Raw genomic sequence first — 26,767 nt, forward strand, 5'->3', positions numbered from 1 at the left:
ATGTTTATATTCTCTATTTTTACTTCTTTATTGATTTATTTTGCTGGTGTTTATGTTTTTTCTTCTAAATGTAAACATTTATTAATGGTTCTTTTGAGATTAGAATATATTGTTCTTTCTTTATTTATGTTAGTTATTGTTTTTCTTATTGAGTTTGATTATGATTATTTTTGTCCTGTTATTTTTATAGTTTTTTCTGTTTGTGAGGGTGCTTTAGGTCTTTCTATTTTAGTTTCAATAATTCGTTCTCATGGTAATGATTTTTTTAATTCTTTTGGTTTATCTTTATGTTAAAGTATTTATTTATAACTATTTTTTTGATCCCTCTTTGTTTATTAAATAATTGTTGATGGTTGGTTCATTCTTTAATGTTTCTGTCGGGTTTTGTTTTTATAATTTGTGTTTATTCATATGCTGATTTGAATATAATTAGATATTATTTTGGTATTGATTATTTTTCTTTTAGTTTAATTTTACTTAGTTTTTGGATTTGTTCTTTAATAATCACTGCTAGAGGTTCAGTTTATTTAAGTTCATATCATTCTAATTTTTTTGTTTTTATGGTTTTGATTTTAATAATTACGCTTTATTGTTCATTTGCTAGATTAAGTCTTCTTTCTTTTTATATTTTTTTTGAGGCTAGATTAGTTCCTACTTTACTTTTAATTTTGGGTTGGGGTTATCAACCTGAGCGTTTGCAGGCTGGTGTTTATTTAATTTTTTATACTTTGGTTGCTAGATTACCTTTATTATTAGTTTTATTATTAGTTTTATGATTTTTCTAATACTATATATTTTCCTTTATTGGTTGATTTTGGTTCTTATTATTTTATGTTTTATGTATTTATAATTTTGGCTTTTTTAGTTAAGATACCTATGTTTTTGGTTCATTTATGACTTCCTAAGGCTCATGTAGAGGCCCCTATTTCAGGTAGAATAATTCTTGCTGGTGTTTTATTAAAGTTAGGTGGTTATGGTATTTTTCGTGCTATAAAGGTTATTTCTTATTTGGGTTTAAAGTTTAATTATTTTTGATTGTCTTTAGGTTTATCTGGGGGTGTTATTGTAAGATTTATTTGTTTTCGTCAGGTTGATTTAAAGTCTTTACTTGCATATTCTTCTGTTGCTCATATAAGAATGGTTATTGGTGGATTGATGACTATGAATTGATGAGGTTGTGTAGGTTCTCTTTCTCTAATGGTTGGTCATGGTTTATGTTCTTCTGGTTTATTTTGTTTATCTAATATTATTTATGAACGTTTAGGTAGACGAAGATTATTAATTAACAAGGGTATAATTAATTTGATGGCAAGAATGGCTTTATGATGATTTCTTTTAAGATCATCAAATATGGCTGCTCCTCCTTCTTTAAATTTGGTAGGTGAAATTAGATTATTAAATAGAATTATATCTTGATCTTCTTTTAGATTCTTTGCTTTGATTTTTTTATCTTTTTTTAGAGCTGTTTATACTTTGTATATATATTCTTATTCTCAGCATGGGAATTATTATTCCGGTGTTTATACTTGTTCTCTTGGTTATTTTCGTGAATATCATCTTTTACTTTTACATTGATTGCCTTTAAATATTCTCTGTTTAAAGGGTGAATATTTCTTTGTTTAGTTTGCTTAAGTATTTTAATTAAAAATATTGTTTTGTGGAATCAATGATATGAAGTTTTTCATCTTAGGCCGTGAATTTATTTTCTATTTGTTCTTTGAGTTTTTTTTCTTTGTTTATTTCGAGAACTATAATTTTTATTTTAGGTATTTATTATTTAATAATTGATTATAGAGTTTTTGTTGAGTGAGAGCTTTTCAATTTAAATGGTTCTATAGTTGTTATAACTTTAATTTTGGATTGAATATCTCTTATTTTTATATCTTTTGTTATATATATTTCTTCTTTGGTTATTTATTATAGAGAGGATTATATATCTGGTGAAAAGAATATAAATCGTTTTATTATTATTGTTTTAATATTTATTCTTTCTATAGGTTTTTTAATTATTAGTCCTAATTTAATTAGAATTTTATTAGGTTGAGATGGTTTAGGTTTAGTTTCTTATTGTTTAGTTATTTATTATCAAAATGTAAAATCTTATAGTGCTGGTATATTAACTGCACTTTCTAATCGTATTGGTGATGTTGCTATTTTAATTTCTATTCCATGAATGTTAAATTTTGGTGGTTGAAATTATATTTATTATTATGATTTTATTTCTAATTCTTTTGAAATAAAGCTCATTACTATATTAATTGTTTTAGCAGCTATAACTAAGAGAGCTCAGATTCCTTTCTCTTCATGACTTCCTGCTGCTATAGCAGCTCCTACTCCTGTTTCTGCTTTAGTTCATTCTTCTACTCTTGTTACTGCTGGTGTTTATTTATTAATTCGTTTTAGACCAATATTGGATACTTATAATTGTGGTTGATTTTTACTTTTAATTGGTTGTATAACTATATTTATGGCTGGATTGGGCGCTAATTTTGAGTTTGATTTAAAGAAGATTATTGCTCTTTCTACTTTAAGACAACTTGGTTTAATAATAAGAATTTTGGCTATAGGTTATCCAAAGCTTGCATTTTTTCATTTATTGGCTCATGCTTTATTTAAGGCATTATTATTTATATGTGCAGGTTCAATAATTCATAATTTGAAGGATTCTCAGGATATTCGTTTTATAGGATCAATTGTTAATTTCATACCTTTAACTTCAGTTTGTTTTAATGTTTCTAGTTTATCTTTGTGTGGAATACCTTTTTTAGCGGGATTTTATTCAAAGGATTTAATTCTTGAGATGGTTTGTTTAAGATGAATTAATTGTTTAATTTTTTTTCTTTATTTTTTTTCTACTGGTTTAACTGCTTCTTATTCTTTTCGTTTGTTTTATTATTCAATATCTGGTGATAATAATTTTTATTCTAGATTTTCTTTTGATGATAAGGGTTATTATATTTCATTTGGAATAATTGGTCTATTGTTTGTTGCTGTTTTTGGTGGTAGTCTTTTATCTTGATTAATTTTTCCTATTCCTCATGTGATTGCTTTACCTTATTATTTAAAGTTTTTAACTATTACAGTTGTTATTTTAGGTGCTTATTTAGGTTATCTTATTTCTAATTTTGATTTTTCTCATAATTTATTTTCTTTAAGTATACTTTCTTTTGTTAGATTTGCTGGTTCTATATGATTTATACCTTTTCTTTCAACTAAGTTTATTAGATATATTCCTTTAAAAATAGGTTATTATTCATCTAAGTCATTTGATTATGGTTGAGGTGAATTACTTGGTGGTCAAGGTTTATATAGATTATTTATTTATTTAATTGGTTATATTCAAGGTTGATATGATTCTAATTTCAAGATTTATCTTTTAACTTTTATTTTTTGAATATTTATTTTGGTAATATTGTTTTTCGTTTACTTAAATAGCTTATAATTAGAGCGTGACACTGAAGATGTTAAGGAAGTATTTTTACTTTTAAGTATTTATAAATATAGATATATTATTTTTACAGTGAAAATGTAATGTTTTATTTAAACTATATAAATTTTAGAAATGTTAACGGAGTTTAACCGCTAATATAAAAAGTTAGCAGCTTTCATATTGGCTTTACATTTCCTTAATTGGAACTATTATAGTTCAATTATATTATTAACAGTAATACGCCTCTTTTTGGCTTCAATTAATAAGAATAAGGGTAGTACATACCAATCTTCCAGGTCGAAACTGACTGCAACATTTCGCTTCTTATTCTATTTAAGGTTGATTGATAATATCAATACTTTTTGAATGCAACCCAAATGTTATATTTAACTACAACCCTTTATTCTGCTCATTGTAATGCTCCTTGGTTTCATTCATGGTATAGTCCTCCTAATAGAACTAGAATAAAAAATATTGTTGATACTGTTCAGATTATAATGTCTGAAGTTTTAAAAATAATTACAATTGGTAGAATTAGTGCAATTTCTACATCAAAAATTAAAAAGATTACTGCGATTAGGAAGAATCGTATTGAGAATGGTATTCGTGCTGATCTTTTTGGATCAAACCCACATTCAAATGGTGATCTTTTTTCTCGATCATTAATTAATTTTTTTGATAGTGTTGTTGCCAGGATTATAACAATTATTGGAATAATAAATCTAATGAAAACTCTTGTTGATAGAATTAGAATTGTTTTTCTTGATTTATATCAAGCTTTCTGATTGGAAGTCAAATGTACTATTTATACTAGAAAAACAATTATCTACCTCATCAATAAATAGAGATATATAAGAATAATCATACTACGTCTACGAAGTGTCAGTATCATGCTGCTGCTTCAAATCCAAAGTGATGTCTTGGTGAAAATTGATTTATTGAGTGTCGAAGTAGACATGTTGATAAAAAGATTGTTCCAATAATTACGTGTAAACCATGGAATCCTGTTGCAACAAAGAATGTTGATCCATAAACTGCATCTGCAATGGTAAAAGGTGCTTCTCAATATTCATATGCTTGAAGTATTGTAAAGTATAGTCCTAATAACACTGTGAAGAATAATCCTTGTAGTGCTTGAGTATGATTAGATTCCATTAAACTATGATGTGCTCATGTTACTGTTACTCCTGATGCTAAAAGAATAGCTGTATTAAGTAATGGAATTTGTATAGGGTTAAAGGGTTGAATTCCTATTGGAGGTCATAGTATTCCTAGTTCAATTGTTGGTGCTAATCTTCTTCTAAAGAATGCTCAAAAAAAAGAAACGAAAAATAATACCTCTGATGCAATAAATAAAATTATTCCTCATCGTAATCCAATTGATACAAATCCTGTATGTAATCCTTGATATGTTCCTTCTCGTACTACATCTCGTCATCATTGAATTATAGTTAGTAGGGTAATTCCAAATCCAATTATGAATAAGTTAATATTAAATAGGTGGAATCATTTTGCTAGTCCTGATACTAGGACTATTGCTCCAATTGCTCCTGTTAATGGTCAAGGTCTATAGTCTACTAAGTGGAATGGGTGGTTTGAGTGAGTTGTTAACATAGGTTTAATATACTTCTCTAGAATATAGAGTTCTTAGAATTGAGAAAACATAGGCTTGAATTATTGCTACTGCTGATTCTAGAATTAATAGAAGTATTTGTCCAATAATTAGTAATGAGATTAAGTTTATTGCTATAGATGGTCCTGTGTTTCCTAATAAGGTTAATAATAAGTGTCCTGCAATTATATTTGCTGCCAACCGTACTGCTAATGTACCTGGTCGAATAACATTACTAATTGTTTCAATTAGTACTATAAATGATATTAATGCAGGCGGTGTACCTTGTGGTACAAGGTGTGTAAATATATGATTAGTATGGTTAATTCATCCAAATAATATAAATCTTAGCCATATAGGTAGGGCAATTGCAAATGTTAATGCTAAATGTCTTGTTCTAGTAAAAATATAAGGGAATAATCCTATGAAATTGTTAAATAATATTATAATAAAAATTGAGATGAAAATGAATGTTGTTCCATTAAATGATTTTGGTCCAAGAAGTGTTTTAAATTCATTATGTAAGGTTAAATTTAGTTTATTTCAGATAATGTTAATTCGTGATGGTGTAAGTCAAAATAGTGATGGGATTAATAATAGTCCTAGAAATGTTCTAGTTCAATTTAATGATAAATTAAAGATGTTAGTTGATGGGTCAAATGTTGAGAATAGATTTGTTATCATTTTCAATTTAAGTTTTTTATTTCAATTGTTCCTTTTTCTGCTCTTTTAATAAGGTTAGGTTTAAATGAGAAGAAGTTTATTTGATTAAACAAGATTAATGTAGCTGAAAATATAATGAATAGTGAGAATAATATAAGAGGGGATATTTGAGGGATTTGGATATAATTTCCCCATCAGAAGTAGTCGTTAATTTACTATTATTTGGTTTAAGAGACCATTACTTACTTTCAGTCATCTGATGAATTTCAAGGTGTACTAATTTTTTTTAGTTACTTTAGATTGACACTCTAATGTTATTTATTTTAACTAACTCCTTAAATTATCTTAGATAATCACTTAATAAATAAATTTACTGAAGTTCTTTCAATTACAATTGGTATAAATCTGTGGTTTGATCCACAGATTTCTGAGCATTGTCCAAAGAATAATCCAGGTCGATTTATTGTGAATGTTCCTTGATTTAACCGACCTGGCGTTGCATCAATTTTAACCCCTAATGCAGGAACTGCTCATGAGTGTAGAACATCTGATGCTCTTGTTAATACTCGTACTTCTGTATTTATTGGTAGGATTGTTCGGTTATTTACATCTAGTAGTCGGAATCCATCATTTTCTAGGTCTTGTTCTGGTGTTATATAAGTGTCAAATTCTACGTCTATGAAGTCTGAATATTCATATCTTCAATATCATTGTCGTCCAATGGTTTTAATTGTAATTATTGCATCTACTGAATCATCAAGTAAATATAATAGTCGTAATGATGGAAGGGCAATAAAAATTAATGTAATTGCTGGTAAAGCTGTTCAGATTGTTTCAATTAAATGTCCATGAAGTATATTACGGTTAGTATAGGCAATAAATAATATATAACTTAGGGCATAACCTACAATTACTGTAATTAATAATAATACGACCATAGTATGATCATGAAGGATTGATAATTGCTCCATTAATGGTGAAGCTCCATCTTGAAGAGATAAATTTGATCATGTTGCCATTAATAAATATTTTCTAATAAAAGGTCAAACCTTTATTTGTAGGGCTTAAATCTACTGCACTAATCTGCCATATTAGAATCTAGAAATTAATGGTAATTCTGAGTAACTATGTTCTGCAGGAGGGTTATTTTGTAGTCATTCTGTTGAACTTCTTATGTTAGCTCTAAATATAATTGCTCGGTTTGTAATCATTCTTTCTCATATAATTACAATGAATATAATGATTCCTACAATAGAAATTGTAGACCCAATTCTTGATACTACGTTTCATGATGTATATGCGTCTGGGTAGTCAGAGTATCGTCGAGGTCAAAGAATGATGTATTTAAATTTCGATCTGTTAATAATATAGTAATAGCTCCTGCTAAAACTGGAAGTGAAAGAAGGAGAAGTAATGCTGTAATAGCTACAGATCATACAAATAAAGGTGTTTGATCTAAAGTTATACTTTCTGATCGTATATTAATTGCTGTTGTAATGAAATTCACTGCACCAAGAATAGATGATACACCTGCTAAGTGCAGTGAAAAAATAGCTAGATCTACAGATGCACCCCCGTGTGCAATAGCTCCTGCTAGAGGAGGGTAAACTGTTCATCCTGTACCAGCACCATTATCTACTATAGAAGGTGTAAGAAGAAGGGTTAGTGAAGGTGGTAGTAATCAAAAACTTATATTATTTATTCGTGGAAATGCTATATCTGGTGCACCAATTATTAGTGGAACAAGTCAATTACCAAATCCACCAATTATAATAGGTATTACTATAAAGAAAATTATTACGAATGCTTGAGCTGTAATAATAACATTATAAATCTGGTCATCCCCAATTAGAGATCCGGGTTGGCCAAGTTCAGCACGAATAAGTATTCTTATTGATGTTCCTACTATTCCTGCTCATGCTCCAAATATGAAGTATAAAGTACCAATGTCCTTATGGTTTGTTGAGAATAATCATTTTTGCGGTAAGATGGCTGAATTTTAGGTGGTACACTGTAAATCTACTTATGAGATGTTTTCTCTCTTATCATATTTAGGTCTTATATTCAATTATGATTCTAGACTGCAATTCTAGAGGTGTAAAATTTTACTAAGGCCTAAAAGATTATTCTTTTAATTATAACTTTGAAGGTTATTAGTTTGATTAACTTAAGTCCTTAGTATAATGAAATTAAGGTTGATGTTGAAATCAATCCTATTGTTGAAATTATTACTGTTATAGGAAGAATGATTCTTGATTTTTGGGACTTTATCTTTATAGATCACGAATTTTCTGTGTATGATATAATTAGAGCTGAGAATCTAATACGTATATAGTAGTAGAGTGTAATTGTAGTAAATACAACTATAATAGTTATAATAGTTGTTATATTGTTTTCTATTAATGATTGTATTACAATTCATTTTGGTAAGAATCCAAGGAATGGTGGTAGTCCACCTAAAGATAATAAAGATAAGAATATTATGAATTTAATTTCGGTTTTTATATTTCTGGCTGAATAAATTTGATTTATGAAAAATAAATTTATTTGCTTAAATAATAAAACTATAATTAATCTTAATAGTGAGTAAATAATGAAGTATAGTTCTCAGTTGTTTTCTCTGACTGTTAATGATCTAATTATTCAACCTAGATGTCTGATTGATGAATATGCTAAAAGTTGTCGTAAGGATGTTTGATTTAAACCTCCTATTGCCCCAATAATAATTCTTAAGATAATAATTGTTCAAATAAAAGTTCTTAATTGAATACAATAAGATAAGACCATTATTGGGGCGATTTTTTGTCATGTTATTAATGTTAAACAATTATTTCATCTTGATGCTCCTATAACTTCTGGAAATCAGAAATGGAAAGGTGCAGCTCCAATCTTTAATAATAGTCTAGATCTAATTATTATTGATGGGATAAATTCTGTTTCCCATCCCATGAGATATTTTATTTGAATCAGCAAAATTGAAAATAATAATATTATCGATGCTATTGCTTGGACAATAAAATATTTAATTGATGATTCATTTATTATTATATTTTTATTTCTTGTTAGGAGCGGAATAAATGAAAGTAAGTTGATCTCAAGTCCTATTCAAACCCCAAATCAGGAATTTGATGAAATGGACAGGATCGTTCCTATCATTAATGTTGATAGGAAGAGAAGTTTTGTAGAGTTGTTGGTCATTAAAAAGGAGAGGATTGATACCTCTATAAATGGGGTATGAACCCATTAGCTTGTTTAGCTTACCTTTTTACATTAAGGTGTATGATGCACGTTAGTTTTTGATACTAAAGGAGGTAGTTTAATTCTATCTTATGTAATTTTAATGAAGGTAATTTTATTTACTTTATTTACCCAATCAAGGTAACCCTTTAATCAGGCACTTCATTTATTTAATATATAAATCGAAAGTTTTTTTTTGAAATTCTTTTATGTATTATTTTGTTTAATTAGGATTAATTTATCCTGCTCATTTTATTTTTTTTATATATATATATATAATAAATAATTTATATTAATATATTACATTTAATTGAAATTAAAGTATTATAAGTTCATCTTACCATTATCAATTGATTATTTTAATGCAATTATTTACCTAGGATTATAGCTACTTATGTTTTTAGCTTAAAATAGGTTATTATAATATAATATATATAATAATATGTAATTTAATATTTAATATTATTATAATTGGATATAATAAATAAAATTATTAATTTAAATATAAAATATTATAATTAATATAAATAATTATATTAATTATAATAATATAATTATGTAAATTATCTATAATTAGATTATTTAACTAATATATATGAAAGTTAACTTAATATAAAAAAAGAATTCAAATTAATAACATATTATATTAAATTACATAATTGTATAAAATATATTTATTATATTATTTAATCTTTCTTTATTTATTAGTGAAAAGAAAGATTAAATAAGAAAGAATATAATACTTTTATTGCTATACATGTTCCATATTAATCTTTAATTATATATAATAGAGAAGTTGTTGTGGTCATACATAGGGGCGTTTCTTTTTTTTTTTTTGTTAATGTTTGTGGTTTTTTTCTTTTTTTTCTTCAAATATTTGAATCTTTTATTTTTTCCTGAATTAATAGATTTAAAATTTTCTTATTTTTTATTTTTAAAAGTTTTATTCTTGCTTGTTTATTCACTTTTTCTTTGTATTATATGTAAGTTTTGTTAGACTAAATGTTCTTTTTGCAGTAATTTGATTTAATTATCAAGTGATTTTGGATTTAGCAATTGATTTAGTATCGGCATAATTCGTGCCAGCAGCCGCGGTTATACGATTGATACAAGTGAATATTATTGGTTAAAACAGTTGTTTATATTATTAGGGTTGAAATATAAATTTGTAAGGTGAAATGTTAAAATTTATTTGTGGCCCTTTTTATGAATCTGTGAAATTTAAATAATAAACTAGGATTAGATACCCTATTATTTTAAATGTTAATTATATTTACCAGGGTACTATTAGTTAAGGTCTTTAAACCCAAAGAATTTGGCGGTATCTCATTCCATTCAGAGGAACCTACCCCATGATTGATAATACACGATTTACTCTACTTAATTTATTTGTTTGTATATCTCCGTTATCAGAGAATCTTTTTAGAGTTATAATTCTCAAGATTTATAATTATAAAATATTTCAGGTCAAGGTGCAGCTTATAGTTAAGAGGAGGTGGGTTACAATAGATTTTTGTTTATAACGGATTTGATAGTGAAATACTGTTAATGAAGGTGGATTTGATAGTAATTTAATTTATTTAATTTAACTGATATTGGCTCTGAGATGTGTACACATCGCCCGTCGCTCTCATTATTGATTATTCTATTTTATTTTAAAGTAGCTTCAATTTAGATGAGATAAGTCGTAACATAGTAGATGTACTGGAAAGTGTATCTAGGAAGAGTTTCAAGATATAACTTATTAGTAAAGTGTTTCATTTACACTGAAAATTTTTCTGTGCAAATCAGGATATCTTGATTATTTATTTTATTATATTAATTTTTTGTTTATTTAATTATTTAATATAAATAATTTTATTGTATTTTTGTCTTAGTATATTTTATAGAATTGATTTTTTAAATTATAGTTTATTGGTAATGTAAGTGTTTTATGAAATATTATTTTAAATTTTTTTAAGTAGATTTTATTTATTGTACCTTTTGTATCAGGGTTTATCAAAATTTTAGTATTTATTTTACTTGTCTCGATTTGGGTTGATTTATAAATAATTTATAGTTAATGTATCATAATTATTATTAAATTATTTATAGAAATGAGATGTTAATCGTTTCCCAAGATATCTAGTTTCTTAAGAAAAAATTTAATTTTTTAAAGTTATTTGTTTTTATTTAATTTTTTAAGTAAAAATATTAACTTATTTATTCTTTAAGGGATAAGCTTTGAAGTTAATAACCTATAATTTATTTTATAGAAATATAATAGTAAGCTTTAAACCAGCTATCTTTAAGATTACGTTTTAGTTCATTATTTTTTATTTTGATTTTATAAATATTTTAGGTTTTTTATTAAGATTATTAATTTAATTTTAAAATTTTTGTAATAATGATAGAATTAGTATATTTAATTGTATGAAATTTTTACCTTGTGAACTTATTATAAGGAACTAGGCAAAATTGATTTCCGCCTGTTTATCAAAAACATGTCCTCTTGTTTATATTTTGAGGTCTGGCCTGCTCACTGAGCGTATTTTTAAAGAGCCGCGGTATTTTGACCGTGCAAAGGTAGCATAATCATTAGTCTCTTAATTAGTGGCTGGAATGAATGGCTTGACGAGAAATCAACTGTCTCTTAATAAATTTTTGAATTTCTATCCTAAGATTGTTAATCCATATTAGTACGAAAGGACCATATGGTTAAAATATTTTTTGTTATATTGATTAATATTAATTTATTTACTATTTTGACAGATTAATGTGTTGAATTTAGAATTCATTTATGTAGATTTTTTCTACAAATAGTATTGATACTTTATGATTTATTTATATTTATTTTGAATTTTCTTTTATTGGTTATTTGTGTTTTAATTAGTGTTGCCTTTTTAACTTTATTAGAGCGTAAGGTTTTAGGGATATATTCAGATTCGAAAGGGTCCAAATAAGGTAGGTTTTGTTGGAATTCCTCAGCCATTTAGAGATGCTATTAAGTTAATTTGTAAGGAGCAGCCAATTCCTATTATATCTAATTACCTACTTTATTATTTTTCCCCTGTTTTTAATTTAATGATTTCTTTAGCCGTTTGAGTAATTTTTCCTTATTTAACTTATATGTGTTCTTTTTCTTATGGATTTTTATTTTTTTTATGTTGTACTAGATTAGGTGTTTATACTGTTATAATTGCTGGTTGATCTTCTAATTCAAATTATTCATTATTAGGTTCTCTTCGTTCTGTTGCTCAAACAATTTCTTATGAAGTTAGTTTAGCTTTAATTTTATTGTCTTTAATTATTTTAATTGGAAGTTTTAATATGTTTGATTTTATAAACTATCAGCTTTATTGTTGATTTATTATTATTTCTTTTCCTTTAGCTTTAGCTTGTTTTGCTTCTTGCTTAGCTGAAACTAATCGTACTCCTTTTGATTTTGCTGAAGGGCAATCTGAGTTAGTTTCAGGATTTAATATTGAGTATGGTGCGGGTGGTTTTACTTTAATTTTTTTAGCTGAATATACTAGAATTGTCTTCATAAGAATGTTATTGGCTTTAATTTTTTTGGGCGGTGATTTTTATTCTTTTATATTTTTTATTAAGCTTGCTATTATATCTTTTGGTTTTATTTGGGTTCGTGGAACATTACCACGGTTCCGTTATGATAAATTAATGTATTTAGCTTGAAAAAGTTTTTTACCTTTATCTTAGAATTTTTTTATTTTCTTTGTAGGTTTAAAGATTTTATTTATCTCATTTGTTTAGTGAAATTTTTTGAGAAAAGTTAATAGAAGAGTTAAACTTCTAATTTTATGTTTTCAAAACATATGCTTTTCCTAAGCTAATTAACTTTATTCCTTAATTAATTTATCTCATGCGTTTGCGACATGGACATTAATTAAGAAATATGTGAAGTAAATAATTGTTAAGATTTGACCTGTTATAATATAAGGTTCTTCAACAGGTCGTTTACCAATTCACGTTAGTAAGCATACAACAACTACTATAATTAAGAATAAAATTTGATTAATAGGGTAAAATTGAATGCCTCGGAATGGTGTTTTATTATAAAATGGTAAAATTATTAAGATTCTAATTGATAAAAATAATGCAATAACACCTTCTAACTTATTAGGGATAGATCGTAGAATTGCATATGCAAATAGGAAATATCATTCTGGTTGAATGTGAACTGGTGTTACTAATGGGTTGGCAGGTACAAAGTTATCTGGATCTCCTAATAGGTAAGGATTAATTAAACATAGTATAATTAATAATGATGTTATTATTACAAATGTAATAGAATCCTTAAAGGTAAAGTATGGATGGAATGGAATTTTTTCAATATCTCCATTTAGTCCAAGAGGATTATTAGATCCTGTTTGGTTAAGAAAAAATAAATGAATTGCTGCTATAGCAGCAATAATAAATGGTAATACAAAATGGAATGTGAAGAATCGATTTAATGTTGCATTATCAACAGCGAATCCTCCTCATACTCATTGGACTAAATGTGTTCCTAAGTATGGGATTGCTGATAATAAATTAGTAATTACTGTTGCACCTCAAAAAGATATTTGGCCTCAGGGTAAGACATATCCTATAAATGCAGTTGCTATAACTAAAAATAAAATCACTGTACCAATTATTCAGGTATGTATATATATATAAGATCCATAGTAATTTCCCCGTCCTACATGTAAGTAAATACAAATAAAAAATATAGATGCTCCATTTGCGTGTAAGGTTCGGATAATTCAACCATTATTTACGTCTCGGCAGATGTGTACTACACTACTGAATGCTATTTCAATATTTGATGTATAATGTATAGCTAAAAATAGTCCAGTTACGATTTGAATTACCAAACATAACCCTAATAGGGATCCAAAATTTCATCAAAATGAAATATTTGTTGGGGCAGGTAAGTCAATTAAAGAGTTATGAATAATTTTAATTAAAGGATGTCTTAATCGTAAGGGTTTATTCATTAGTAATTATCTTATTTTACGAATAGGTCCCTGATTAATATTGGTGATTTTAACAACTGCTAGTAGTGCTAAAAATAAATAAATTATTATTATTATTGTAATAATGAATGTTGGTCTATTATATAATTTTTCTAAAGATATTGTTATTTCTTGATAATTGATTGAATTATCAATATTTATAGTTTCGGTGTTTTTGAAAAAGTCTATAAATATAGATATATCTAGAATAATTAATATTAATATGATAAATACTCACATTATTAATGTAATAATTATAGTGATTGATTTAGGCTGAAATATTTCGTTTGATGCAATTCTTGTAATGTAAATAAATAATACTAGTATACCACCAAGAAATGTTAAAAATAAAATATATGATAATCAATATCTTTCTATTATTGTTCCTGTTATTAATCCAACTAGGAAGGTTTGAAGGATAATAAAAAGCATTATTGATATTGGGTGTCTTAATTTAATAAAATTAATATTTATTACATTTGATAATGATATAATTATTATTTTGATCATTTCAGGGGTTAGTTTATTTAAAATACCGGTTTTGGGGACCGATGATGGAACCTTTTCCACCTCTGAAGTTTTAAAAGTGGGGGCTGGACTTATTTCCGGTTTACAAGACCGGCGATTTTTTTAAACTATTAAAACTAATGTTTATATTCTCTATTTTTACTTCTTTATTGATTTATTTTGCTGGTGTTTATGTTTTTTCTTCTAAACGTAAACATTTATTAAAGGTTCTTTTGAGATTAGAATATATTGTTCTTTCTTTATTTATGTTAGTTATTGTTTTTCTTATTGAGTTTGATTATGATTATTTTTTTCCTGTTATTTTTTTCGTTTTTTCTGTTTGTGAGGGTGCTTTAGGTCTTTCTATTTTAGTTTCAATAATTCGTTCTCATGGTAATGATTTTTTTAATTCTTTTGGTTTATCTTTATGTTAAAGTATTTATTTATAACTATTTTTTTGATTCCTCTTTGTTTATTAAATAATTGTTGATGGTTGGTTCATTCTTTAATGTTTCTGTCGGGTTTTGTTTTTATAATTTGTGTTTATTCATATGCTGATTTGAATATAATTAGATATTATTTTGGTATTGATTATTTTTCTTTTAGTTTAATTTTACTTAGTTTTTGGATTTGTTCTTTAATAATCACTGCTAGAGGTTCAGTTTATTTAAGTTCATATTATTCTAATTTTTTTGTTTTTATGGTTTTGATTTTAATAATTATGCTTTATTGTTCATTTGCTAGATTAAGTCTTCTTTCTTTTTATATTTTTTTTGAGGCTAGATTAGTTTCTACTTTACTTTTAATTTTGGGTTGGGGTTATCAACCTGAGCGTTTGCAGGCTGGTGTTTATTTAATTTTTTATACTTTGGTTGCTAGATTACCTTTATTATTAGTTTTATTTAAGGTTTATGATTTTTCTAATACTTTATATTTTCCTTTAATTGGTTGATTTTGGTTCTTATTATTTTATGTTTTATGTATTTAAAATTTTGGTTTTTTAGTTAAGATACCTATGTTTTTGGTTCATTTATGACTTCCTAAGGCTCATGTAGAGGCCCCTATTTCAGGTAGAATAATTCTTGCTGGTGTTTTATTAAAGTTAGGTGGTTATGGTATTTTTCGTGTTATAAAGGTTATTTCTTATTTGGGTTTAAAGTTTAATTATTTTTGATTGTCTTTAGGTTTATCTGGGGGTGTTATTGTAAGATTTATTTGTTTTCATCAGGTTGATTTAAAGTCTTTAATTGCATATTCTTCTGTTGCTCATATAAGAATGGTTATTGGTGGATTGATGACTATGAATTGATGAGGTTGTGTAGGTTCTCTTTCTCTAATGGTTGGTCATGGTTTATGTTCTTCTGGTTTATTTTGTTTATCTAATATTATTTATGAACGTTTAGGTAGACGAAGATTATTAATTAACAAGGGTATAATTAATTTGATGGCAAGAATGGCTTTATGATGATTTCTTTTAAGATCATCAAATATGGCTGCTCCTCCTTCTTTAAATTTGGTAGGTGAAATTAGATTATTAAATAGAATTATATCTTGATCTTCTTTTAGATTCTTTGCTTTGATTTTTTTATCTTTTTTTAGAGCTGTTTATGCTTTGTATATATATTCTTATTCTCAGCATGGGAATTATTATTCTGGTGTTTATACTTGTTCTCTTGGTTATTTTCGTGAATATCATCTTTTACTTTTACATTGATTGCCTTTAAATATTCTCTGTTTAAAGGGTGAATATTTCTTAGTTTAGTTTGCTTAAGTATTTTAATTAAAAATATTGTTTTGTGGAATCAATGATATGAAGTTTTTCATCTTAGGCCGTGAATTTATTTTCTATTTGTTCTTTGAGTTTTTTTTCTTTGTTTATTTCGAGAACTATAATTTTTATTTTAGGTATTTATTATTTAATAATTGATTATAGAGTTTTTGTTGAGTGAGAGTTTTTCAATTTAAATGGTTCTATAGTTGTTATAACTTTAATTTTGGATTGAATATCTCTTAATTTTATATCTTTTGTTATATATATTTCTTCTTTGGTTATTTATTATAGAGAGGATTATATATCTGGTGAAAAGAATATAAATCGTTTTATTATTATTGTTTTAATATTTATTCTTTCTATAGGTTTTTAATTATTAATCCTAATTTAATTAGAATTTTATTAGGTTGAGATGGTTTAGGTTTAGTTTCTTATTGTTTAGTTATTTATTATCAAAATGTAAAATCTTATAGTGCTGGTATATTAACTGCACTTTCTAATCGTATTGGTGATGTTGCTATTTTAATTTCTATTGCATGAATGTTAAATTTTGGTGGTTGAAATTATATTTATTATTATGATTTTATTTCTAATTCTTTTGAAATAAAGCTCATTACTATATTAATTGTTTTAGCAGCTATAACTAAGAGAGCTCAGATTCCTTTCTCTTCATGACTTCCTGCTGCTATAGCAGCTCCTACTCCTGTTTCTGCTTTAGTTCATTCTTCTACTCTTGTTACTGCTGGTGTTTATTTATTAATTCGTTTTAGACCAATATTGGATACTTATAATTGTGGTTGATTTTTACTTTTAATTGGTTGTATAACTATATTTATGGCTGGATTGGGCGCTAATTTTGAGTTTGATTTAAAGAAGATTATTGCTCTTTCTACTTTAAGACAACTTGGTTTAATAATAAGAATTTTGGCTATAGGTTATCCAAAGCTTGCATTTTTTCATTTATTGGCTCATGCTTTATTTAAGGCATTATTATTTATATGTGCAGGTTCAATAATTCATAATTTGAAGGATTCTCAGGATATTCGTTTTATAGGATCAATTGTTAATTTCATACCTTTAACTTCAGTTTGTTTTAATGTTTCTAGTTTATGTTTGTGTGGAATACCTTTTTTAGCGGGATTTTATTCAAAGGATTTAATTCTTGAGATGGTTTGTTTAAGATGAATTAATTGTTTAATTTTTTTTCTTTATTTTTTTTCTACTGGTTTAACTGCTTCTTATTCTTTTCGTTTGTTTTATTATTCAATATCTGGTGATAATAATTTTTATTCTAGATTTTCTTTTGATGATAAGGGTTATTATATTTCATTTGGAATAATTGGTCTATTGTTTGTTGCTGTTTTTGGTGGTAGTCTTTTATCTTGATTAATTTTTCCTATTCCTCATGTGATTGCTTTACCTTATTATTTAAAGTTTTTAACTATTACAGTTGTTATTTTAGGTGCTTATTTAGGTTATCTTATTTCTAATTTTGATTTTTCTCATAATTTATTTTCTTTAAGTATACTTTCTTTTGTTAGATTTGCTGGTTCTATATGATTTATACCTTTTCTTTCAACTAAGTTTATTAGATATATTCCTTTAAAAATAGGTTATTATTCATCTAAGTCATTTGATTATGGTTGAGGTGAATTACTTGGTGGTCAAGGTTTATATAGATTATTTATTTATTTAATTGGTTATATTCAAGGTTGATATGATTCTAATTTCAAGATTTATCTTTTAACTTTTATTTTTTGAATATTTATTTTGGTAATATTGTTTTTCGTTTACTTAAATAGCTTATAATTAGAGCGTGACACTGAAGATGTTAAGGAAGTATTTTTACTTTTAAGTATTTATAAATATAGATATATTATTTTTACAGTGAAAATGTAATGTTTTATTTAAACTATATAAATTTTAGAAATGTTAACGGAGTTTAACCGCTAATATAAAAAGTTAGCAGCTTTCATATTGGCTTTACATTTCCTTAATTGGAACTATTATAGTTCAATTATATTATTAACAGTAATATGCCTCTTTTTGGCTTCAATTAATAAGAATAAGGGTAGTACATACCAATCTTCCAGGTCGAAACTGACTGTAATATTTCGCTTCTTATTCTATTTAAGGTTGATTGATAATATCAATACTTTTTGAATGCAACCCAAATGTTATATTTAACTACAACCCTTTATTCTGCTCATTGTAATGCTCCTTGGTTTCATTCATGGTATAGTCCTCCTAATAGAACTAGAATAAAAAATATTGTTGATACTGTTCAGATTATAATGTCTGAAGTTTTAAAAATAATTACAATTGGTAGAATTAGTGCAATTTCTACATCAAAAATTAAAAAGATTACTGCGATTAGGAAGAATCGTATTGAGAATGGTATTCGTGCTGATCTTTTTGGATCAAACCCACATTCAAATGGTGATCTTTTTTCTCGATCATTAATTAATTTTTTTCATAGTGTTGTTGCCAGGATTATAACAATTATTGGAATAATAAATCTAATGAAAACTCTTGTTGATAGAATTAGAATTGTTTTTCTTGATTTATATCAAGCTTTCTGATTGGAAGTCAAATGTACTATTTATACTAGAAAAACAATTATCTACCTCATCAATAAATAGAGATATATAAGAATAATCATACTACGTCTACGGAGTGTCAGTATCATGCTGCTGCTTCAAATCCAAAGTGATGTCTTGGTGAAAATTGATTTATTGAGTGTCGAAGTAGACATGTTGATAAAAAGATTGTTCCAATAATTACGTGTAAACCATGGAATCCTGTTGCAACAAAGAATGTTGATCCATAAACTGCATCTGCAATGGTAAAAGGTGCTTCTCCATATTCATATGCTTGAAGTATTGTAAAGTATAGTCCTAATAACACTGTGAAGAATAATCCTTGTAGTGCTTGAGTATGATTAGATTCCATTAAACTATGATGTGCTCATGTTACTGTTACTCCTGATGCTAAAAGAATAGCTGTATTAAGTAATGGAATTTGTATAGGGTTAAAGGGTTGAATTCCTATTGGAGGTCATAGTATTCCTAGTTCAATTGTTGGTGCTAATCTTCTTCTAAAGAATGCTCAAAAAAAAAGAAACGAAAAATAATACCTCTGATGCAATAAATAAAATTATTCCTCATCGTAATCCAATTGATACAAATCCTGTATGTAATCCTTGATATGTTCCTTCTCGTACTACATCTCGTCATCATTGAATTATAGTTAGTAGGGTAATTCCAAATCCAATTATGAATAAGTTAATATTAAATAGGTGGAATCATTTTGCTAGTCCTGATACTAGGACTATTGCTCCAATTGCTCCTGTTAATGGTCAAGGTCTATAGTCTACTAAGTGGAATGGGTGGTTTGAGTGAGTTGTTAACATAGGTTTAATATACTTCTCTAGAATATAGAGTTCTTAGAATTGAGAAAACATAGGCTTGAATTATTGCTACTGCTGATTCTAGAATTAATAGAAGTATTTGTCCAATAATTAGTAATGAGATTAAGTTTATTGCTATAGATGGTCCTGTGTTTCCTAATAAGGTTAATAATAAGTGTCCTGCAACTATATTTGCTGCCAACCGTACTGCTAATGTACCTGGTCGAATAACATTACTAATTGTTTCAATTAGTACTATAAATGATATTAATGCAGGCGGTGTACCTTGTGGTACAAGGTGTGTAAATATATGATTAGTATGGTTAATTCATCCAAATAATATAAATCTTAGCCATATAGGTAGGGCAATTGCAAATGTTAATGCTAAATGTCTTGTTCTAGTAAAAATATAAGGGAATAATCCTATGAAATTGTTAAATAATATTATAATAAAAATTGAGATGAAAATGAATGTTGTTCCATTAAATGATTTTGGTCCAAGAAGTGTTTTAAATTCATTATGTAAGGTTAAATTTAGTTTATTTCAGATAATGTTAATTCGTGATGGTGTAAGTCAAAATAGTGATGGGATTAATAATAGTCCTAGAAATGTTCTAGTTCAATTTAATGATAAATTAAAGATGTTAGTTGATGGGTCAAATGTTGAGAATAGATTTGTTATCATTTTCAATTTAAGTTTTTTATTTCAATTGTTCCTTTTTCTGCTCTTTTAATAAGGTTAGGTTTAAATGAGAAGAAGTTTATTTGATTAAACAAGATTAATGTAGCTGAAAATATAATGAATAGTGAGAATAATATAAGAGGGGATATTTGAGGGATTTGGATATAATTTCCCCATCAGAAGTAGTCGTTAATTTACTATTATTTGGTTTAAGAGACCATTACTTACTTTCAGTCATCTGATGAATTTCAAGGTGTACTAATTTTTTTTAGTTACTTTAGATTGACACTCTAATGTTATTTATTTTAACTAACTCCTTAAATTATCTTAGATAATCACTTAATAAATAAATTTACTGAAGTTCTTTCAATTACAATTGGTATAAATCTGTGGTTTGATCCACAGATTTCTGAGCATTGTCCAAAGAATAATCCAGGTCGATTTATTGTGAATGTTCCTTGATTTAACCGACCTGGCGTTGCATCAATTTTAACCCCTAATGCAGGAACTGCTCATGAGTGTAGAACATCTGATGCTCTTGTTAATACTCGTACTTCTGTATTTATTGGTAGGATTGTTCGGTTATCTACATCTAGTAGGCGGAATCCATCATTTTCTAGGTCTTGTTCTGGTGTTATATAAGTGTCAAATTCTACGTCTATGAAGTCTGAATATTCATATCTTCAATATCATTGTCGTCCAATGGTTTTAATTGTAATTATTGCATCTACTGAATCATCAAGTAAATATAATAGTCGTAATGATGGAAGGGCAATAAAAATTAATGTAATTGCTGGTAAAGCTGTTCAGATTGTTGCAATTAAATGTCCATGAAGTATATTACGGTTAGTATAGGCAATAAATAATATATAACTTAGGGCATAACCTACAATTACTGTAATTAATAATAATACGACCATAGTATGATCATGAAAGAATGATAATTGCTCCATTAATGGTGAAGCTCCATCTTGAAGAGATAAATTTGATCATGTTGCCATTAATAAATATTTTCTAATAAAAGGTCAAACCTTTATTTGTAGAGCTTAAATCTACTGCACTAATCTGCCATATTAGAATCTAGAGATTAATGGTAATTCTGAGTAACTATGTTCTGCAGGAGGGTTATTTTGTAGTCATTCTGTTGATCTTCTTATGTTAGCTCTAAATATAATTGCTCGGTTTGTAATCATTCTTTCTCATATAATTACAATGAATATAATGATTCCTACAATAGAAATTGTAGACCCAATTCTTGATACTACGTTTCATGATGTATATGCGTCTGGGTAGTCAGAGTATCGTCGAGGTATTCCTGCTAATCCTAGGAAGTGTTGAGGAAAGAATGTTAAATTTACTCCAATGAATATAATTGTAAATTGGATTTTTAATCATGTATTATTTATAGTTAATCCTGTAAATAGTGGATATCATTGAATGACACCTCCTATAATTGCAAATACTGCTCCTATAGATAATACATAATATTAGATAAACAAAATAAACCAGAAGAACATAAACCATGACCAACCATTAGAGAAAGAGAACCTACACAACCTCATCAATTCATAGTCATCAATCCACCAATAACCATTCTTATATGAGCAACAGAAGAATATGCAATTAAAGACTTTAAATCAACCTGACGAAAACAAATAAATCTTACAATAACACCCCCAGATAAACCTAAAGACAATCAAAAATAATTAAACTTTAAACCCAAATAAGAAATAACCTTTATAACACGAAAAATACCATAACCACCTAACTTTAATAAAACACCAGCAAGAATTATTCTACCTGAAATAGGGGCCTCTACATGAGCCTTAGGAAGTCATAAATGAACCAAAAACATAGGTATCTTAACTAAAAAAGCCAAAATTATAAATACATAAAACATAAAATAATAAGAACCAAAATCAACCAATAAAGGAAAATATAAAGTATTAGAAAAATCATAAACCTTAAATAAAACTAATAATAAAGGTAATCTAGCAACCAAAGTATAAAAAATTAAATAAACACCAGCCTGCAAACGCTCAGGTTGATAACCCCAACCCAAAATTAAAAGTAAAGTAGGAACTAATCTAGCCTCAAAAAAAATATAAAAAGAAAGAAGACTTAATCTAGCAAATGAACAATAAAGCATAATTATTAAAATCAAAACCATAAAAACAAAAAAATTAGAATGATATGAACTTAAATAAACTGAACCTCTAGCAGTGATTATTAAAGAACAAATCCAAAAACTAAGTAAAATTAAACTAAAAGAAAAATAATCAATACCAAAATAATATCTAATTATATTCAAATCAGCATATGAATAAACACAAATTATAAAAACAAAACCCGACAGAAACATTAAAGAATGAACCAACCATCAACAATTATTTAATAAACAAAGAGGGATCAAAAAAATAGTTATAAATAAATACTTTAACATAAAGATAAACCAAAAGAATTAAAAAAATCATTACCATGAGAACGAATTATTGAAACTAAAATAGAAAGACCTAAAGCACCCTCACAAACAGAAAAAACTAAAAAAATAACAGGAAAAAAATAATCATAATCAAACTCAATAAGAAAAACAATAACTAACATAAATAAAGAAAGAACAATATATTCTAATCTCAAAAGAACCATTAATAAATGTTTACGTTTAGAAGAAAAAACATAAACACCAGCAAAATAAATCAATAAAGAAGTAAAAATAGAGAATATAAACATTAGTTTTAATAGTTTAAAAAAAACGCCGGTCTTGTAAACCGGAACTAAGTCCAGCCCCCACTTTTAAAACTTCAGAGGTGGAAAAGCTTACATCATCGGTCCCCAAAACCGGTATTTTAAATAAAGTAACCCCTGAAATGATCAAAATAATAATTATATCATTATCAAATGTAATAAATATTAATTTTATTAAATTAAGACACCCAATATCAATAATGCTTTTTATTATCCTTCAAACCATCCTAGTTGGATTAATAACAGGAACAATAATAGAAAGATATTGATTATCATATATTTTATTTTTAACATTTCTTGGTGGTATACTAGAATTATTTATTTACATTACAAGAATTGCATCAAACGAAATATTTCAGCCTAAATCAATCACTATAATTATTACATTCATAATGTGAGTATTTATCATATTAATATTAATTATTCTAGATATATCTATATTTATAGACTTTTTCAAAAACACCGAAACTATAAATATTGATAATTCAATCAATTATCAAGAAATAACAATATCTTTAGAAAAATTATATAATAGACCAACATTCATTATTACAATAATAATAATAATTTATTTATTTTTAGCACTACTAGCAGTTGTTAAAATCACTAATATTAATCAGGGACCTATTCGTAAAATAAGATAATTACTAATGAATAAACCCTTACGATTAAGACATCCTTTAATTAAAATTATTAATAACTCTTTAATTGACTTACCTGCCCCAACAAATATTTCATTTTGATGAAATTTTGGATTCCCTATTAGGGTTATGTTTGGTAATTCAAATCGTAACTGGACTATTTTTAGCTATACATTATACATCAAATATTGAAATAGCATTCAGTAGTGTAGTACACATCTGCCGAGACGTAAATAATGGTTGAATTATCCGAACCTTACACGCAAATGGAGCATCTATATTTTTTATTTGTATTTACTTACATGTAGGACGGGGAATTTACTATGGATCTTATATATATATACATACCTGAATAATTGGTACAGTGATTTTATTTTTAGTTATAGCAACTGCATTTATAGGATATGTCTTACCCTGAGGCCAAATATCTTTTTGAGGTGCAACAGTAATTACTAATTTATTATCAGCAATCCCATACTTAGGAACAGATTTAGTCCAATGAGTATGAGGAGGATTCGCTGTTGATAATGCAACATTAAATCGATTCTTCACATTCCATTTTGTATTACCATTTATTATTGCTGCTATAGCAGCAATTCATTTATTTTTTCTTCACCAAACAGGATCTAATAATCCTCTTGGACTAAATGGAGATATTGAAAAAATTCCATTCCATCCATACTTTACCTTTAAGGATTCTATTACATTTGTAATAAGAACATCATTATTAATTATACTATGTTTAATTAATCCTTACCTATTAGGAGATCCAGATAACTTTGTACCTGCCAACCCATTAGTAACACCAGTTCACATTCAACCAGAATGATATTTCCTATTTGCATATGCAATTCTACGATCTATCCCTAATAAGTTAGGAGGTGTTATTGCATTATTTTTATCAATTAGAATCTTAATAATTTTACCATTTTATAATAAAACACCATTCCGAGGCATTCAATTTTACCCTATTAATCAAATTTTATTCTGAATTATAGTAGTTGTTGTATGCTTACTAACGTGAATTGGTAAACGACCTGTTGAAGAACCTTATATTATAACAGGTCAAATCTTAACAATTATTTACTTCACATATTTCTTAATTAATGTCCATGTCGCAAACGCATGAGATAAATTAATTAAGGAATAAAGTTAATTAGCTTAGGAAAAGCATATGTTTTGAAAACATAAAATTAGAAGTTTAACTCTTCTATTAACTTTTCTCAAAAAATTTCACTAAACAAATGAGATAAATAAAATCTTTAAACCAACAAAGAAAATAAAAAAATTCAAAGATAAAGGTAAAAAACTTTTTCAAGCTAAGTACATTAATTTATCATAACGGAACCGTGGTAATGTTCCACGAACCCAAATAAAACCAAAAGATATAATAGCAAGCTTAATAAAAAATATAAAAGAATAAAAATCACCGCCCAAAAAATTAAAGCCAATAACATTCTTATGAAGACAATTCTAGTATATTCAGCTAAAAAAATTAAAGTAAAACCACCCGCACCATACTCAATATTAAATCCTGAAACTAACTCAGATTCCCCTTCAGCAAAATCAAAAGGAGTACGATTAGTTTCAGCTAAGCAAGAAGCAAAACAAGCTAAAGCTAAAGGAAAAGAAATAATAATAAATCAACAATAAAGCTGATAGTTTATAAAATCAAACATATTAAAACTACCAATTAAAATAATTAAAGACAATAAAATTAAAGCTAAACTAACTTCATAAGAAATTGTTTGAGCAACAGAACGAAGAGAACCTAATAATGAATAATTTGAATTAGAAGATCAACCAGCAATTATAACAGTATAAACACCTAATCTAGTACAACATAAAAAAAATAAAAATCCATAAGAAAAAGAACACATATAAGTTAAATAAGGAAAAATTACTCAAACGGCTAAAGAAATCATTAAATTAAAAACAGGGGAAAAATAATAAAGTAGGTAATTAGATATAATAGGAATTGGCTGCTCCTTACAAATTAACTTAATAGCATCTCTAAATGGCTGAGGAATTCCAACAAAACCTACCTTATTTGGACCCTTTCGAATCTGAATATAACCTAAAACCTTACGCTCTAATAAAGTTAAAAAGGCAACACTAATTAAAACACAAATAACCAATAAAAGAAAATTCAAAATAAATATAAATAAATCATAAAGTATCAATACTATTTGTAGAAAAAATCTACATAAATGAATTCTAAATTCAACACATTAATCTGTCAAAATAGTAAATAAATTAATATTAATCAATATAACAAAAAATATTTTAACCATATGGTCCTTTCGTACTAATATGGATTAACAATCTTAGGATAGAAACCGACCTGGCTCACGCCGGTCTGAACTCAGATCATGTAAGAATTTAAAGGTCGAACAGACCTAATCATTGGGCTCCTGCACCCAAAATTTTTCTTAATCCAACATCGAGGTCGCAATCTGCTTTGTCGATATGAGCTCTCAAAAACAATTACGCTGTTATCCCTAAGGTAACTTAATCTTATGATCATAAATTATGATGTTGGATTAAGAAAAATTTTGGGTGCAGGAGCCCAATGATTAGGTCTGTTCGACCTTTAAATTCTTACATGATCTGAGTTCAGACCGGCGTGAGCCAGGTCGGTTTCTATCCTAAGATTGTTAATCCATATTAGTACGAAAGGACCATATGGTTAAAATATTTTTTGTTATATTGATTAATATTAATTTATTTACTATTTTGACAGATTAATGTGTTGAATTTAGAATTCATTTATGTAGATTTTTTCTACAAATAGTATTGATACTTTATGATTTATTTATATTTATTTTGAATTTTCTTTTATTGGTTATTTGTGTTTTAATTAGTGTTGCCTTTTTAACTTTATTAGAGCATAAGGTTTTAGGTTATATTCAGATTCGAAAGGGTCCAAATAAGGTAGGTTTTGTTGGAATTCCTCAGCCATTTAGAGATGCTATTAAGTTAATTTGTAAGGAGCAGCCAATTCCTATTATATCTAATTACCTACTTTATTATTTTTCCCCTGTTTTTAATTTAATGATTTCTTTAGCCGTTT

General features: G+C 26.7%; 1 protein-coding gene and 1 pseudogene across 1 annotated transcript; both read left to right on the forward strand.

Annotated features, from left to right (window-relative positions):
- Positions 1-1,699: 1,699 nt before the first annotated feature.
- LOC126353977 (NADH-ubiquinone oxidoreductase chain 5-like) lies at positions 1,700-3,420 on the forward strand. The gene has a single exon (XM_050003283.1). It carries the CDS (start codon positions 2,468-2,470, stop codon positions 2,816-2,818), a length of 351 nt encoding a protein of 116 aa, XP_049859240.1. The 5' UTR covers positions 1,700-2,467; the 3' UTR covers positions 2,819-3,420.
- A 13,441-nt stretch (positions 3,421-16,861) lies between these two features.
- LOC126353968 (NADH-ubiquinone oxidoreductase chain 5-like) lies at positions 16,862-17,971 on the forward strand (annotated as a pseudogene).
- The last annotated feature ends 8,796 nt before the right edge of the window (positions 17,972-26,767 follow it).

Source organism: Schistocerca gregaria, chromosome 3 (genome assembly GCF_023897955.1).
Source record: "Schistocerca gregaria isolate iqSchGreg1 chromosome 3, iqSchGreg1.2, whole genome shotgun sequence".
In the NCBI taxonomy this organism is placed as follows: Eukaryota; Metazoa; Arthropoda; class Insecta; order Orthoptera; family Acrididae; genus Schistocerca; species Schistocerca gregaria.